This window comes from Bos grunniens, chromosome 18 (assembly GCF_055505025.1).
Source record: "Bos grunniens cultivar Pamir isolate PY7600 chromosome 18, Bosgru_T2T1.0, whole genome shotgun sequence".
NCBI classification, from domain to species: Eukaryota; Metazoa; Chordata; class Mammalia; order Artiodactyla; family Bovidae; genus Bos; species Bos grunniens.
In genome coordinates, this window is record NC_141182.1 from 44,990,755 (window position 1) to 45,005,041 (window position 14,287).

At 38.5% G+C, this 14,287-nt stretch overlaps 1 protein-coding gene across 2 annotated transcripts in view; it reads left to right on the forward strand.

Annotated features, from left to right (window-relative positions):
* Positions 1 to 770: 770 nt before the first annotated feature.
* UBA2 (ubiquitin like modifier activating enzyme 2) overlaps positions 771 to 14,287 on the forward strand; it is a 30,635-nt gene continuing 17,118 nt past the window's right edge. For both annotated transcript variants that reach the window (XR_015145759.1, XM_086351783.1), the window contains exons 1-8: positions 771 to 974; positions 2,835 to 2,918; positions 3,921 to 3,991; positions 5,233 to 5,297; positions 6,558 to 6,658; positions 9,476 to 9,597; positions 13,537 to 13,604; positions 14,072 to 14,193. Coding sequence is in view for 1 of the 2 variants with exons in the window: in XM_086351783.1 (XP_086207909.1) it covers positions 837 to 974; positions 2,835 to 2,918; positions 3,921 to 3,991; positions 5,233 to 5,297; positions 6,558 to 6,658; positions 9,476 to 9,597; positions 13,537 to 13,604; positions 14,072 to 14,193 (771 nt within the window). In the remaining variant the exon portion in view is untranslated. The remainder of the gene's footprint in view (positions 975 to 2,834; positions 2,919 to 3,920; positions 3,992 to 5,232; positions 5,298 to 6,557; positions 6,659 to 9,475; positions 9,598 to 13,536; positions 13,605 to 14,071; positions 14,194 to 14,287) is intronic.

A 14,287-nucleotide genomic window follows, 5' to 3' on the forward strand; every position in this document is an offset into this window, starting at 1 on the left:
GTATGCATCCAGCTCTTTGTGTTATACAGCAGCTTTCCACTATTTCACACATGGTGGTGTGTATATGTCAATACTATGTTCTCAATTCATCCCACCCTCCCCTTCACCTGCTGAGTCCACAAGTCCATTCTTTTCATCTGCCTCTCTATTCCAATTTAATTATTTTTTTTAACCAGTGATAATTGCCATTGGATAAATTCCTCGAATTGGAAAGAATGAATCAAAAGCTATGCACAATTTTAGGGGTTTTTTGTATCAATTGCCACAATACTCTCTAGAAAGCTTTGCCTTAGTATACCTGCAGTGTGTGGGAGTGCCTAACAAAAGTGTTACACTGTTTTTGCCGTTCAATGGGTGAAAAGCGTTTGAAAACTATTTTGCCTGTCTTTGATGAAATTTCAATATTGATCATATTGCCCACTCACTTCGTGAGTGTCCTTCACATCTATTGCCTATATTTTTTGTGTGACATTCATTTTCTTGTTAATTTGTAAGAGCTCTTTACATAGAGGGACATCAGTTTTCTAATCTGTTAGAAGTTTTGGTCGGGAGTTCCAAATCCCAGGCCAAACACCATCCTTAGGCTACTTAGGCCGAAGACCCGGCGGTGCGCGTCGCTGAGAAACACTACTAACGGAGGTGTGAAGCCCTTCGCTCACAGCCCAGCCCTGTCCGGGGCCGGCGGACTGGCCACACCCTCGGGCTCCGCCCACTCGGCGCCGATAGGCGGCCGAAGTGCGCAGGAACGGAAGCTGGGCCGCCCCTCCCCCACCTGCTTCCGGCCGCGGCTCACTTCTCCCGCCTCCGCCTCCGCCGCGGCTCGTGGTCGTCCCGCCATGGCTCTGTCGAGGGGGCTGCCCCGGGAACTGGCTGAGGCCGTGGCAGGGGGCCGGGTCCTGGTGGTGGGGGCGGGAGGCATCGGCTGCGAGCTCCTCAAAAACCTCGTGCTCACCGGCTTCTCCCACATCGACCTGGTGAGGGCCAGGCGTGCGCGCGGGCTGAATGGCGGGCCGTGGAGCCGGGGTCGGGGGGCTTGGGGCCCGGAAGTCGGGACTGGAGCTGCGAGCACGGGGCCAGACCCAGAGGCCCCAGGGTCGTGGCTGTCCACGGGGAGGGAGGTCTTCCACAGCGACGGGGCGGGCCTTGCCGCACGCCGGGCCCGCTCCGCACGCTGAGGCCGAGGGCCCGGGTCTTCCGGGCGTCTTGCGGCGGGCCTCCCCCCATCCCACCCCCACACGCCCCGCCAATTTGTGGCGGCTCTGGGGAGTGGAGGAGCCCTCGTGCTTTCGCTTCAGAGCGGTATCCCAGTTTGAACGGGAGGCAAGAGATGGTTGTTTCCAGTCCCTTGAGGATGTTGCGAGTGTTCAATTCAAAGTCCCTCTTAACTCAATATCCAGAGCAGAGTACGGCGCGGTAATAACAATCAGGACCTACTGAGTGCTTGTCTCGAGCCCGACTCTCTCCTGAGGTTTTTACTCGCCTTAACGTATTTAATCTTCAGTGCTACCATAGGCTTTGTAAACGCTGTTTTCATCCCATTTTATTTTTAACAAGAGGAAAAGTGAGATGCAGTTTGGTAACTTACTTTGGGTCGCCAGGCAACTGGTAGGACTCCTTTGGGGCTTACGCTCTCTCCTGGGTACAGACAATTTGCGTGACAATCATTTTTATTACCATAGATTATTTCGTTAAAGGTATTGGTTAGGATTTTAACTTTTGCATTGGTGTGCAGTGGCGAGAATCTACTGCAATTTTGAGTCAGGTTATTTCTGTTATGTAAACTTATGAGGTTTGGAGTTGTAACCTACAATTTGGTTGTGAGTTTATAACTTTTTAAGGTGTAGTGGAAACATGGAATTAGAGATGACCGACTGAACTAATAAATAAGTGACGAGGGAAAAGCATTTATGCATTTTCCTTTGGTTTTTATAGGGTTTGTCTTTGCATTCAGTTCTGTATCACAAATCCCAAATATAAATGTGGCATAGCTGATACTCCTTTAAAAGGTTCATTTTGTTACAGACATTGAGTTGGGATACCTGAGAAATAAATGTTGATCTTTTTTTATTTGATTTTTGTAGTAATTTAGAAAGCACGAATAAAAAAATGTTATGTGATTATATGTACTGGTAATTTTCACAAATTATAGCCAAAACCATGGATGTTATACAGAACATTTGAATACCTTTCATATAAATTTATTGAAATGGAATGAAAGTGGTTTTAGTTATAATTATTTATTCTTCCCTTGTATTTAACGTCTAAACAGCAATTAGGTAAGACTTAAAACATGAGACACTTAACCTTGTGTAGAAGGTTCCCTCCACAGGCCTAAGGTAATAATTGTAAATAAAATTGTGGATGGGTAAGGACTTCTGAATTAAAGAACGTGGTAAAAATTCAATAAATCTGTTTGTCAAATATCATTAAAAAAAAGAATAAGGCACAGTTTATTATATTGGATTTGAAAGAGTAATTGATGAGATTTATAGAGAAGTGATGGAAATTGAAAGGAAAAAAAGAAAAAAATTTAATGCATTTTCAACATAATTCTGTGCCATCTGAGTAATTTCCTAACATATTTGCCAGGATGATTAAACAAGCAAATGAAGAATCAGTTTTTTGAGGGGAGGGAGGATGTTATCTTTGAAATTAAACCTTTTTTTTAATATGTATTAAATTATTTAATCAATTTAACACTTTGGTATTAAGAGCCTTTTCTCCACTAATGTAGCAAATACCAAAAGTTTTGGGTTATGGATGCAGAGAATAGTGATATTTATTGCTCAAACATACCAGGAAACTGGTGATTTTTCTGGTCTTTGTATTTGTAGATTGATCTGGATACTATTGATGTCAGCAACCTCAACAGGCAGTTTTTGTTTCAAAAGAAACATGTTGGAAGATCAAAGGCCCAGGTAATTGTTTTTCTCATATTGTTTCTATTTATCTGTTCATTATTATTTCTGCCCTTGGGGGATCTTCTATTTATGGCATTAGATTAACTTGGGGTTTCTAGTAGGAGGGAGAATATGGGGGAAGCCGTCTCTTTTTCAGCTGAGGGATTATGAAGAATAGAAAGATCTGTCTAGTAAAGGACTGAAGGCTGTGCTCTCCTTTTTTTGTCTGCAGAGAAGATAAGTGCTTTTCCTGACCCTGTAAATGGTATCCCCTTCTTGCTTAAATTTCGGAGTGTTTACTTAGAGTGAGCCTTGTGTCCTACGTTCCCCAGAGGTTGGCTTCTGTATTTTGGGCAGGTGAAGCTACAACTTAGGCCATTGTTCACTTTAAAAGAAGACAGCGTCCCCTGAGTTCTTGCCATTCTGACCTTTCTTTAGTTCCTTGAATGTTCCATCTTGATTCAAGGTTTTGAAATACCTTTTGCCTTTGCTTTTTTCTCAGCCTTTTGCGTGAACTTTCACTCTTTTCCTGTTTTCATTTTTCACATTTTCTCTAGTTCTTTCCTAAATCTCTAAATCAGATCTTCCTTTCATTACAATCTCTGCTTTTTCTGTGTATCATTATCATAGTTTGTAGTTACGTTTATCTAGATGGTTATTTGATATATGTCACTTTTATTCACCAAGTGCCATATACAAATTCTGATATATGGAAGATATTTAGTAAATAGTCGTTGAATGGGTGAATGATACTTGGTTAAAGCATTTAATACTTTTGCTGAAGCTGGCCATTCATGTACAAGTGTGTGTGAGAGGAGGCAGCTGTCCTGTTAGTTTATAAGTAGGTGTATATAGCTTAATCTTGTTGAAGTTTTCCTGTTACATTTTTGTATTTTATTTTTAATGTAAATATTATATAAGGTGAAGTAGCAGTTGTCTGCCATAAATAGATTTTGTATATAATTAGAATTGTTATAGTAATTTAGTACATTAGTAATTTAGTGTTTTTTGTTTTTCCAGGTTGCCAAAGAGAGTGTCCTGCAGTTTTACCCGAAAGCTAATATCGTAGCCTACCATGACAGCATTATGAAGTATGCTCTGATTATTATGTCACAAAATTGCATTTGCTGTGAATTTTTAATTAAACCTTCAAAGTATATTTTTATTAGCTAAATATATGAACTCAAAGTCATTCTCCTTTCTAAAAAAATGTTTTTCTGGAATAATGAAAATGCAGTAGGTTATGCCCACATAAGATAAGTGGCATTGTTTTAGCAGTATATTTGTATATACATATGTATATATTCATACACAGACACATATGGTTTGAATGATTTAGATAAGAAGTGAGATACTTTAATAAGAAGTGATACTTTAATACTTTCAATAAATCATAAATAACTTATGAAAACTTAAAAGGAACTTACACTCCTGTTTTAAAGATAATTCTATGAAAAATCATTATATATGATGATTCAGACCTTTCTAAATATATTACTCATTCCGGTCGACTTCAGCTACAGCCTTTCTAAGTTTAAAAGGTTCCCCCCACAAATAATTTGTTTATTAGGGCTGAGTTCTATAATATAACATTGGGGATTGTGATGGGGCAGTAAATCTGATGGTACAGAAGTATTCTCTGATCTCTACTTAGAATAAATACATAATTTTGGAGGTGTTGGGGCAAAGGAACTCTGTGTCTAAAATATCCTTTATCTGTAGTTGTTGTCTGGCTAACAAGTATAAATGGTATTAAAAACAATGAGTTCTTGTTTGAGGCCTGGAATTAAAGACAGCCTTACGCTTTCTCAGGGAATTTATGTCTCCAGGTTCCTTTTAATTCTCTGGATGTTTGCTCTACAAGCTTGCTGATAGCCCTGCAACCTTCTTACCCTGTGTTGCTTTCCCAGTGCTGCTAAAAGCAGGGACCCTAGGGGCCTGAACCCTGCTGATCTTGACCATGTGAGGTGAAGCCACAGGCTAGGCAGATCCTGGGAATGTATTCTTTGTATGTTCCCAGGCACTTGCTGCCCCAAGAAGGCCTGGTGGGACTTGTAAGTCGTGCCAGTTTGGGTTTTCTGCTCAGTGCCCAAGGTAACTGGCCAAAAAGGATGTGTAGTTATTCACAGGGATTAAGGGGAAATAATTTCTTTTAAATCTGTTGATGGTATTTGGGAATAGTCACACTTATGTATATATGGTAGAGACCCCTAATACCAGTTATTTTTGCACTGTTATTAGTTTAATATGCTTTTTAGTACCCTGTTTTATTCCGTAAAGCTCATGTATAAGGCCAGTTGTTTTGGTGACTTTTTTTTGTTTTACTTTGTAGCCCTGACTATAATGTGGAATTTTTTCGACAATTTATATTGGTTATGAATGCTTTAGATAACAGAGGTGAGATTATTTTAATAATTTTAAGTATTTCCTCTCTTCCGTAACAAGGTTGTTTATTCAATTAGTGTTAATTAAAATATTTCCTTACAAGTTAGATCTTAAAAGAGCTAAAGGGAAGTAAGATCAGGTTTAAAGATTGCCATTTGATTGTAATTTTAACTGGAACTGCTGTGAAATAGGGGAAGCTGAAATCACTAAAGAGGATGGCTGCGAATGTTGTGTGCATGTTTGTTTGTTCCGCATTACCCCAGCACTTAAGCACAGTGACTCCCTTTCTTTATGTGGAGATCTAAGAAATATCAGGGTCCAGATTTCACCCAAGGCCAATTAAATCAGACTCTAAGTGCGACCTAATGATCATATTTTTTTCATAGTTCCCCAGATGATCTAAAGGGCAATTAGGGCTAAAAACCACTGATTTGAGAGTAAGGCAGCAGGATGCCAAAGTTATGGAAGTCATGGCTCTTGAATTAGTTTTGGTATATCTGGTGCTGTGAGATACCAGACTGGCTCCTGTTGCGTGTACACATTTTACACCATTTAAGCTTGTACAAGTTGGTGATATTTCATATATCAAATACTGTATAGCCAGTTATTGTTAACAGATCTGTGTGTCTGAAATGTGGAATGAAAATACTTAGTCCTTTTCTGTAATTACTTCCACATGTAAAAGTACATCTGTCAAGTGAGTTTGTAACAATTTCAGGTCAGAAATATCAAAAGAAAAGACATACAAAGTAGCATAAGAAAGAGGCAGGATAACTCTTTTAACCAGACTCATCTTTGTTCCCTTAATCTTGTTTCCCGCCCCCCCCCCAATCTTAAACTGCCTTAATAGTTCCAAGTTGATATTCCGTATTCTCTGTTCACTTCCATGTATTGTCTGATAATTTTAGTAGAATAAGAGCAAGTTAAGGGCTTGTAAAAAAAAACATTAAAACAATGTTTTAGCCAAGTTTAATAGAAGGTAGCCACAGCAGTAGAAGAGGAAGATGGCACTTTGGTATTAAAAAGTAGTATATAGGGGTGCTTCTCATATAGTAAATTTATAATACGAATTTCTTATGTTAGAAATTTTACTGTTGCCTGTCTCTTAAATGTCTATAATAGTTGTATTATTCTGGTTATAGTTGTAAGAGAATTGTACATGAAATAAAAACAATAGAAAATGGTTTGGGTAAATTTGATTCTGATTACAGGTAACTATGTAATCTTTTTTTTTTTCCTATGAACTCCTGTTAACTAGTATTTTTCTTCCAGCTGCCCGCAACCATGTTAATAGAATGTGTCTAGCAGCTGATGTCCCTCTTATTGAGAGTGGAACTGCTGGTTATCTTGGGCAAGTAACCACTATCAAAAAGGTAAAGAACATCTTTTTGTTTATTTTTGCTCCCCAAATATTTATTTGGGACCTTAAGGAGGGAATGCTTATTTATATTTATTTGGGACCTTAAGGAGCCAAAGAATGCTCAAACTACCGCACAATTGCACTCATCTCACACGCTAGTAAAGTAATGCTCAAAATTCTCCAAGCCAGGCTTCAGCAATATGTGAATCGTGAACTTCCTGATGTTCAAGCTGGTTTTAGAAAAGGCAGAGGAACCAGAGATCAAATTGCCAATATCTGCTGGATCATGGAAAAAGCAAGAGTTCCAGAAAAGCATCTATTTCTGCTTTATTGACTATGCCAAAGCCTTTGACTGTGTGGATCACAATAAACTGTGGAAAATTCTGAAAGAGATGGAAATACCCAGACCACCTGATCTGCCTCTTGAGAAATCTGTATGCAGGTCAGGAAGCAACAGTTAGAACTGGACATGGAACAACAGACTGATTGCAAATAGGAAAAGGAGTTCGTCAAGGCTGTATACTGTCATCCTGTTTATTTAACTTCTATGCAGAGTACATCATGAGAAACGCTGGACTGGAAGAAACACAAGCTGGAATCAAGATTGCCGGGAGAAATATCAATAACCTCAGATATGCAGATGACACCACCCTTATGGCAGAAAGTGAAGAGGAACTAAAAAGCCTCTTGATGAAAGTGAAAGTGGAGAGTGAAAAAGTTGGCTTAAAGCTCAGCATTCAGAAAACGAAGATCGTGGCATCCGGTCCCATCCCTTCATGGGAAGTAGATGGGGAAACAATGGAAACAGTGTCAGACTTTATTTTTCTGGGCTCCAAAATCACTGCAGATGGTGGCTGCAGCTATGAAATTAAAAGACACTTACTCCTTGGAAGGAAAGTTATGACCAACCTAGATAGCATATTGAAAAGCAGAGACATTACTTTGCCAACAAAGGTCCGTCTAGTCAAGGCTATGGTTTTTCCTGTGGTCATGTATGGTTGTGAGAGTTGGACTGTGAAGAAAGCTGAGCGCCGAAGAATTGATGCTTTTGAAGTGTGGTGTTGGAGAAGACTCGAGAGTCCCTTGGACTGCAAGGAGATCCAACCAGTCCATTCTGAAGGAGATCAGCCCTGGGATTTCTTTGGAAGGAATGATGCTAAAGCTGAAACTCCAGTACTTTGGCCACCTCATGGGAAGAGTTGACTCACTGGTAAAGACTGATGCTGGGAGGGATTGGGGGCGAGAGAAGGGGACGACAGAGGATGAGATGGCTGGATGGCATCACTGACTCGATGGACGCGAGTCTGAGTGAACTCCGGGAGTTGGTGATGGACAGGGAGGCCTGGTGTGCTGTGATTCATGGGGTCGCAAAGAGTCGGACACAACTGAGCGACTGATCTGATCTAAGGAGGGAAGAAGTAAACTTTGGCTATGTATTACATGGGTTTGTCAGCCTCCAGAATGTAAGGATTTTTTTTTGTGCTCCTCTAAAACTTAGGATGCTATAAAGGTACGAAAGAGTACAGGCAAAGATCTTATGTAGTAAAATCCTTGCATGTATTAAAATGTAGCTTGTGTCTTAAAATCCTTAGGTTGGCAAGCATAAGAGACTACATGACATGTTGATGTATGCTAAACCAGCTTCTAAAAAGTTAGTTTTGGCTAGAGTCCAGATTTATAGTCTAGAGTACTTTGAAAAAATTTTTTGGTCTATTTGTGAAGTATTTCAGGTATTTAGATAAAACTAAAGAGTAAGAACAAGTACCTGTATGTTCATAACTCAGTTTTCTATAATCTTAGTATTGTTATTCATTTTCTGCTCAAATTTTTTTTCTCTTAACTTCTTTTAAGAAATTAAACAGATACATTGGAAGAATCATTTGCAGGTTTTAAAACTAAAAGAAATTATATACTCTACTTGAAATTTGATACTTTTGTCTGTTCGGCAATTTATCCAAACCGAAAATTGTGGCTCTGCTTCAGTTGTTTTTAGTGTTTAGTATTACTCTTTGGGAGTTTAATTCATATCATTCTACAAAGACTTGTAAATATTAATTTATGAGGGATGCACTGCTTGCTATATGGCTGGCCTCAAGAAAGCATGTTGGAAGAACACCAGAAATGGCATTATGGAGAAAACCCTGGATCTGCTGCAATTTTTATTAAAACAGTATTTGCAGGTTTGGGGTCTTTAACAATTATTAGGAAGACATTGCTTATTACCGTGATCCATTACTGAGACACTAGTATGTATTAAGACTGAGATAGAGAACTGCCAGAATGAAGAATATTCATTTGAAGTTTTGAAAAATTATCACAGGTGTTGTAGACTTCATTCCGACAGTATAGATTTAAACATAACCCTTTAGCAATGAAATGAAGAGTATTTGGTTTAGCAATACCTAAGATTTTTTCCATGCATCTGGTTAGCTCTAGAAATTAAATGCTTTAAATTCACTTAATCTTTAGGACCTTATAAGGTAAAGCTATAAATAATATTTAAATAATAGAGTTTTACAACTTTGGAAGATAATTGGTTGGAAAGCTGTTATTTGTCTTTCCAGTAGTTTCTCTATTCACTATGATCAAGGTAAACTTGTGTTTTCTCCTCACTGGGCCAGGAATCAAGAGTCCTGGCTTAGTCTTAGCTGTGACTGGTAGATTCAATTAGGTTTTATGTTAGAGTTTCTTATCTGTAAAGTAAGGATTTTGGGAGTCACTAATATTTTAAAATTTTCTTGATAGTTGGAATGTAAATGAAAGAATGAATTACAGTATTGAGAAGCCACTGTCATTGGTTAAATGTTTTTCTCACATCTTTACTTTGCAGGGTGTGACCGAGTGTTACGAATGCCATCCCAAACCAACCCAGAGAACTTTTCCTGGCTGTACAATTCGTAACACACCTTCAGAACCTATTCATTGCATTGTCTGGGCGAAATATTTGTTCAAGTAAGAGTATATATATTTCTGGGCATATTTTTAGTACTGGTGATGGACAGTGGAATTATTTATTTAAATACCATGGAGAAATTGTACTTAACAATGATGGAGCTTACTCTGACTGGAATAGGCATGTAATTAAATGAGTACAAATCTTTGTATTTGAAAACACTAAAACATACGTAGAAGTAACTCATTGGTTAAACAAGAAATAATGGAGGTTGAAAATAGTTTGTAATAATACTGAAAATACTACACGTGGAACTTGTAGGATATGTTGAATGTGGTAGTTGAAAGAAGTTACAGGCTTACATAGATGAAGAGTGGTGAACATTAATCAGCAAAGGATCCAACTTATGTTGGAAAAAGAACAACATAAAGTCAAAAAAATTAGAAGAAGGATGTAATTGAGGTAAGAGTGAAAAATAAATTGGCAAGTTTGATCATAAAAAGGAAAGAGGGGGACTTCTCTGGTGGTCCAGTGATTGAGAGTCCACCTACCGATGCAGGGGACATGCGTTCGATCCCTGGTCCAGGAATACTCCACATGCCGTGGAGCGGCTAAGCCTGGGCACCACAAGTGCTGAGGCCCGAGCAGCCTAGTGCCTGTGCCCCACAGCAAGAGAAGCCACCGCATCGCAACTGGAGGACCCAGCGCAGCCAAAAATAAATTTTAAAAAATCTAAATGATATAAAACAAAAAGGATGCCCAGTTGTATTTATTCCAGGAATGCAAGCATGATGTAACACTGGAAAGATTTATAAATGCCGTTTACTTCATTGAGAAAGAGAAACTATATAATCTTTATAGATATAGGAAAAATGTTTGGTAAAATTTAGCGAACACCTTTTCATCTTCTTAGTAAACTAAGAAGAGAATTTTATCAAGTTGATATCTTCTAGAAATCTGCAGCAAACAGTTTTATGTTTTGATTAAGGTATTACATACTCACTCAGAAAAGTACACATATAATGACAAAATTTCATGAGAAATACACTTGCCGGTTTTATTTATTTGGGAAACTTTTTTTTTTCTTTTTAATAGACTTTAGTTTTTAGAACAGTTTCAAATTTAGAAAAAAGGATTGAGAAGGTAGCAAGTTCCCACACTAGGTTTCCTCTGTTGTCAACATCTTATGGTACTAATGTATGATGTGTAGGTAACAATGGATCAGTATTGATGCATTGTTTATTAACCGAAGTCCAAAGATTATTTAAATCTCCTTAGTTTTTACCCAGTGTTTCTTATCTATTCCAGGATACCACATAATTACTTATCATATCTTTAGATCCCCCTTAAGGAGGCTGTGACAGTTTTTCAGACTTTCCTTGTTTTTGAGGACCTTGTTAATTTTGAAGAGTGAAGAGTACTAGTCAGGAGGAGCCTGGAAGGCTGCAGTCCATGGGGTCTCGAAGAGTGGGACACGACTGAGCGACTTCACTTTCACTTTTCACTTTCATGCATTGGAGAAGGAAATGGCAACCCACTCCAGTGTTCTTGCCTGGAGAATCCCAGGGACGGGGGAGGCTGGTGGGCTGCCATCTATGGGGTCGCACAGAGTTGGACACGGCTGAAGCGACTTAGCAGCAGCAGCAGTCAGGTATTTAGTAGGATGCCCCACTACTGGAATTTGTCTGATGTTTTTCTTAGTGTGGTTATAGGTTATTGGAATGAAGACCTCAGAGAGACAGTGTTGTTTTCCTCCTCATATGAGGGGTACATGTTATCAACATAATTTATGACTATTAATGTAGGCCTTGATCACTTAAGGTAGTGTTTGTTATCCATGTAGATGCATTGATACTGAATGTATTTTATAGTTATAATCTAATGGGTTTTTCCTCCCTGATAGCTCAATTGGTAAAGAATCCACCTGCAATGTAGGAGACTCCGAATCGATTTCCTGGGTTGGGAAGATCCACTGGAGAAGGGAAATGCTACCCACTCCAGTATTGTGGACTGGAGAATTCCATGGACAGTATAGTACGTGGCGTGGCAAAGAGTCAGATGTGACTGAGCGACTTTCACTATAATCTAATATACTGTTTAATTTTGTTGCTCAGATTGTTCCATCTTTGGCCATTGGGAGCTCTTCAATTGGCCTTGTGCTCTTTGATATGTAGCCATCAAAGTGTAGTGGGGTTTTTTTTTTGGAGTAATTCCTTACTTTCTGGTACTATAAGATGCTCCAGGTTCATCTGGTGTATTTCCTGCTTCAGCCCTAGAATTAGACATTTCTTCAAGGAACCCTGGTTTCTTTTATTGAAGAATGATATTAGAAGCCCGGATACAACTGCTTAGGCATAGATGTGGATGCCATTTGTTTTAGGCCTTCTTAGCTGACAGAGCAAAATATACATTTATTCTAGTTTGTGTATATAAAGTATTAATGATTCAGTACAGTTCTGATTAAAATTTTATCAGGGATTTTATTGGAACTTGTTCATCTGATTATAAAATTTATATGGAAGACTAAAGCCTGCTGCTGCTGCTAAGTCGCTTCAGTCGTGTCTGACTCTGTGCGACCCCAGAGACAGCAGCCCACGAGGCTCCCCAGTCCCTGGGATTCTCCAGGCAAGAACACTGAGTGGGGTGCCGTTTCCCTCTCCAATGCATGAAAGTGAAAAGTGAAAGTGAAGTTGCCCAGTTGTGTCCGACTCTTAGTGACCCCATGGACTGCAGCCCACCAGGCTCCTCCATCCATGGGATTTTCCAGGCAGAAGTGCTGGAGTGGGGTGCCATTGCGTGGAAAAAATTATATTCTCTACTTAAAACAATATGTGTAAGTTAATAATGTATAGAAATTAAGTCGAAGTGGGTTAATTATTCAGATGTGAAAGGCAAAATTTTAAATTGTTCTGATACAGGAGAAAATCTTTATCTTTTGGATTAAAGAACAATTTCTCAAGATATAAAAGTAATTATAAAAAAGGATTGATACATTCAAATTCATTTAGTATTTCATCATCAAGAGAGGTTCAATGATGTATACACAATTAAGCTATTATATGGGATGAACTAACTGCAACATAAGGAACTAAAATTGTGGTCTGGAATATATTCCTGTAATAAGAGAGGGACAACCTGACAATACTAGTAGACACTTTTTTTACTTAAAGGGAAATCTAGGCAATAAGCAAATAAAGATAATGTTCAACTGTATGATTAACTTGCAAAATCAAGAATAAAGCCACAGTAACATACTGTTGATATTTTATACTTGCTAGTTTGGCAGAATGTTTTCTGGAGAGGAAATTAATCCGTAGGAACTCATGTATGCTATTTTGGGAGTGTATTTTGGGGGTACAACCAGTGTTGGAAACAGATTGCCATTTTCTTGTAAAATGTATCAGGATCTTTGGGATTTTAATGTAAGTCCTATACTTAATGAAAGGTTGAAAAGTTATTAAACAGTTTTTAGGATAGCTTGATTAATAAGAGGGAGTTTCAGCTTAATACTTCCCCGTTATTTCATACGACTCTTAAGTGGTAAAGATAGGTAAATATGCATACTACTATGATAGAATGTCTTCCTGCTGAGTTTCCTGCAGCTTCAGCAGTGCCTCACACACAATAGGTGTGTCACTGTTTGTTTAATATAGTTGCAGGTATACTTCACAGCTGTTATTCTAGAAGTGAAATACTGTCTGTGTTGGAATGTAAAGCCACTCACCTGTCTATTGATCAACAATTTTAACAGGAATTTGCAGAAGCTAGCTGACAGAAATGAATCTGGGTCTACTAAAATTTTGCCTTCTCTGTGTTGTGGTTCAAATGAGAATGCAAGCTGTTTTAAACAGATGGCTTAAATACTTTGAGGTTTCTGGAATATAATTTATCAATTACTTAATTTTCATCGCTTCTGAAGATTTGAGGAAGCTTGGAAAAGGTATCATTTGTTCAGAATATTTTGGTGTACATAAATATTTACTATTCTTAAATTATAGCCAGTTGTTTGGAGAAGAAGATGCTGATCAAGAAGTATCTCCTGACAGAGCTGACCCTGAAGCTTCCTGTGAGTAAACTAGTTGGGATATATATTTTTTTATTGACGACTACTGTCTTTATTTTGCTAATTTAATATTGGTAGCTTAAGGCAGGGGGAGGGGGAAATAATTGCTGTTATATGCTAGATAATGTGTTATGTTCTTGTTTCATCTTTAAATGATGTTTTAAAAAATGAGTCGTGCCATTTTACTTGTGAAGAAACATGCTGCAGAGAAATCTCACAAATCTAGTAAATAGAGCTGGGCAGGAGTTGTTCCCAGGTCTGTACTTGAACTACTCTGCATGTGGCCTTCAGAAACTGAAGTAGAAAAAAATGGTGATGAGCATGTTCTAATTCTTTCTCCTTGAATTCAGAATGTTTCACATGCTAGTGGCTTCCATGAGTGACCCCATGCCACCACACCCCTCAAAGGTGGATGAGAGATTCATTCTACACGAACTACAGTTGAAAATAAACTAGTGTTTGTTTTGTAGGGGAACCAATGGAAGCCGAAGCCAGAGCCAGAGCATCTAATGAAGATGGTGACATTAAACGTGTTTCCACCAAGGAATGGGCTAAATCAACTGGATATGATCCAGTTAAACTTTTTACCAAGGTTAGGATTACCGTTTTTATAACTGTGGATCCATTTTTATTACCCTGTTTTAAGCTAGTGTGTGATTTAATTGGGCTTCCCAGGTGGCACAGTG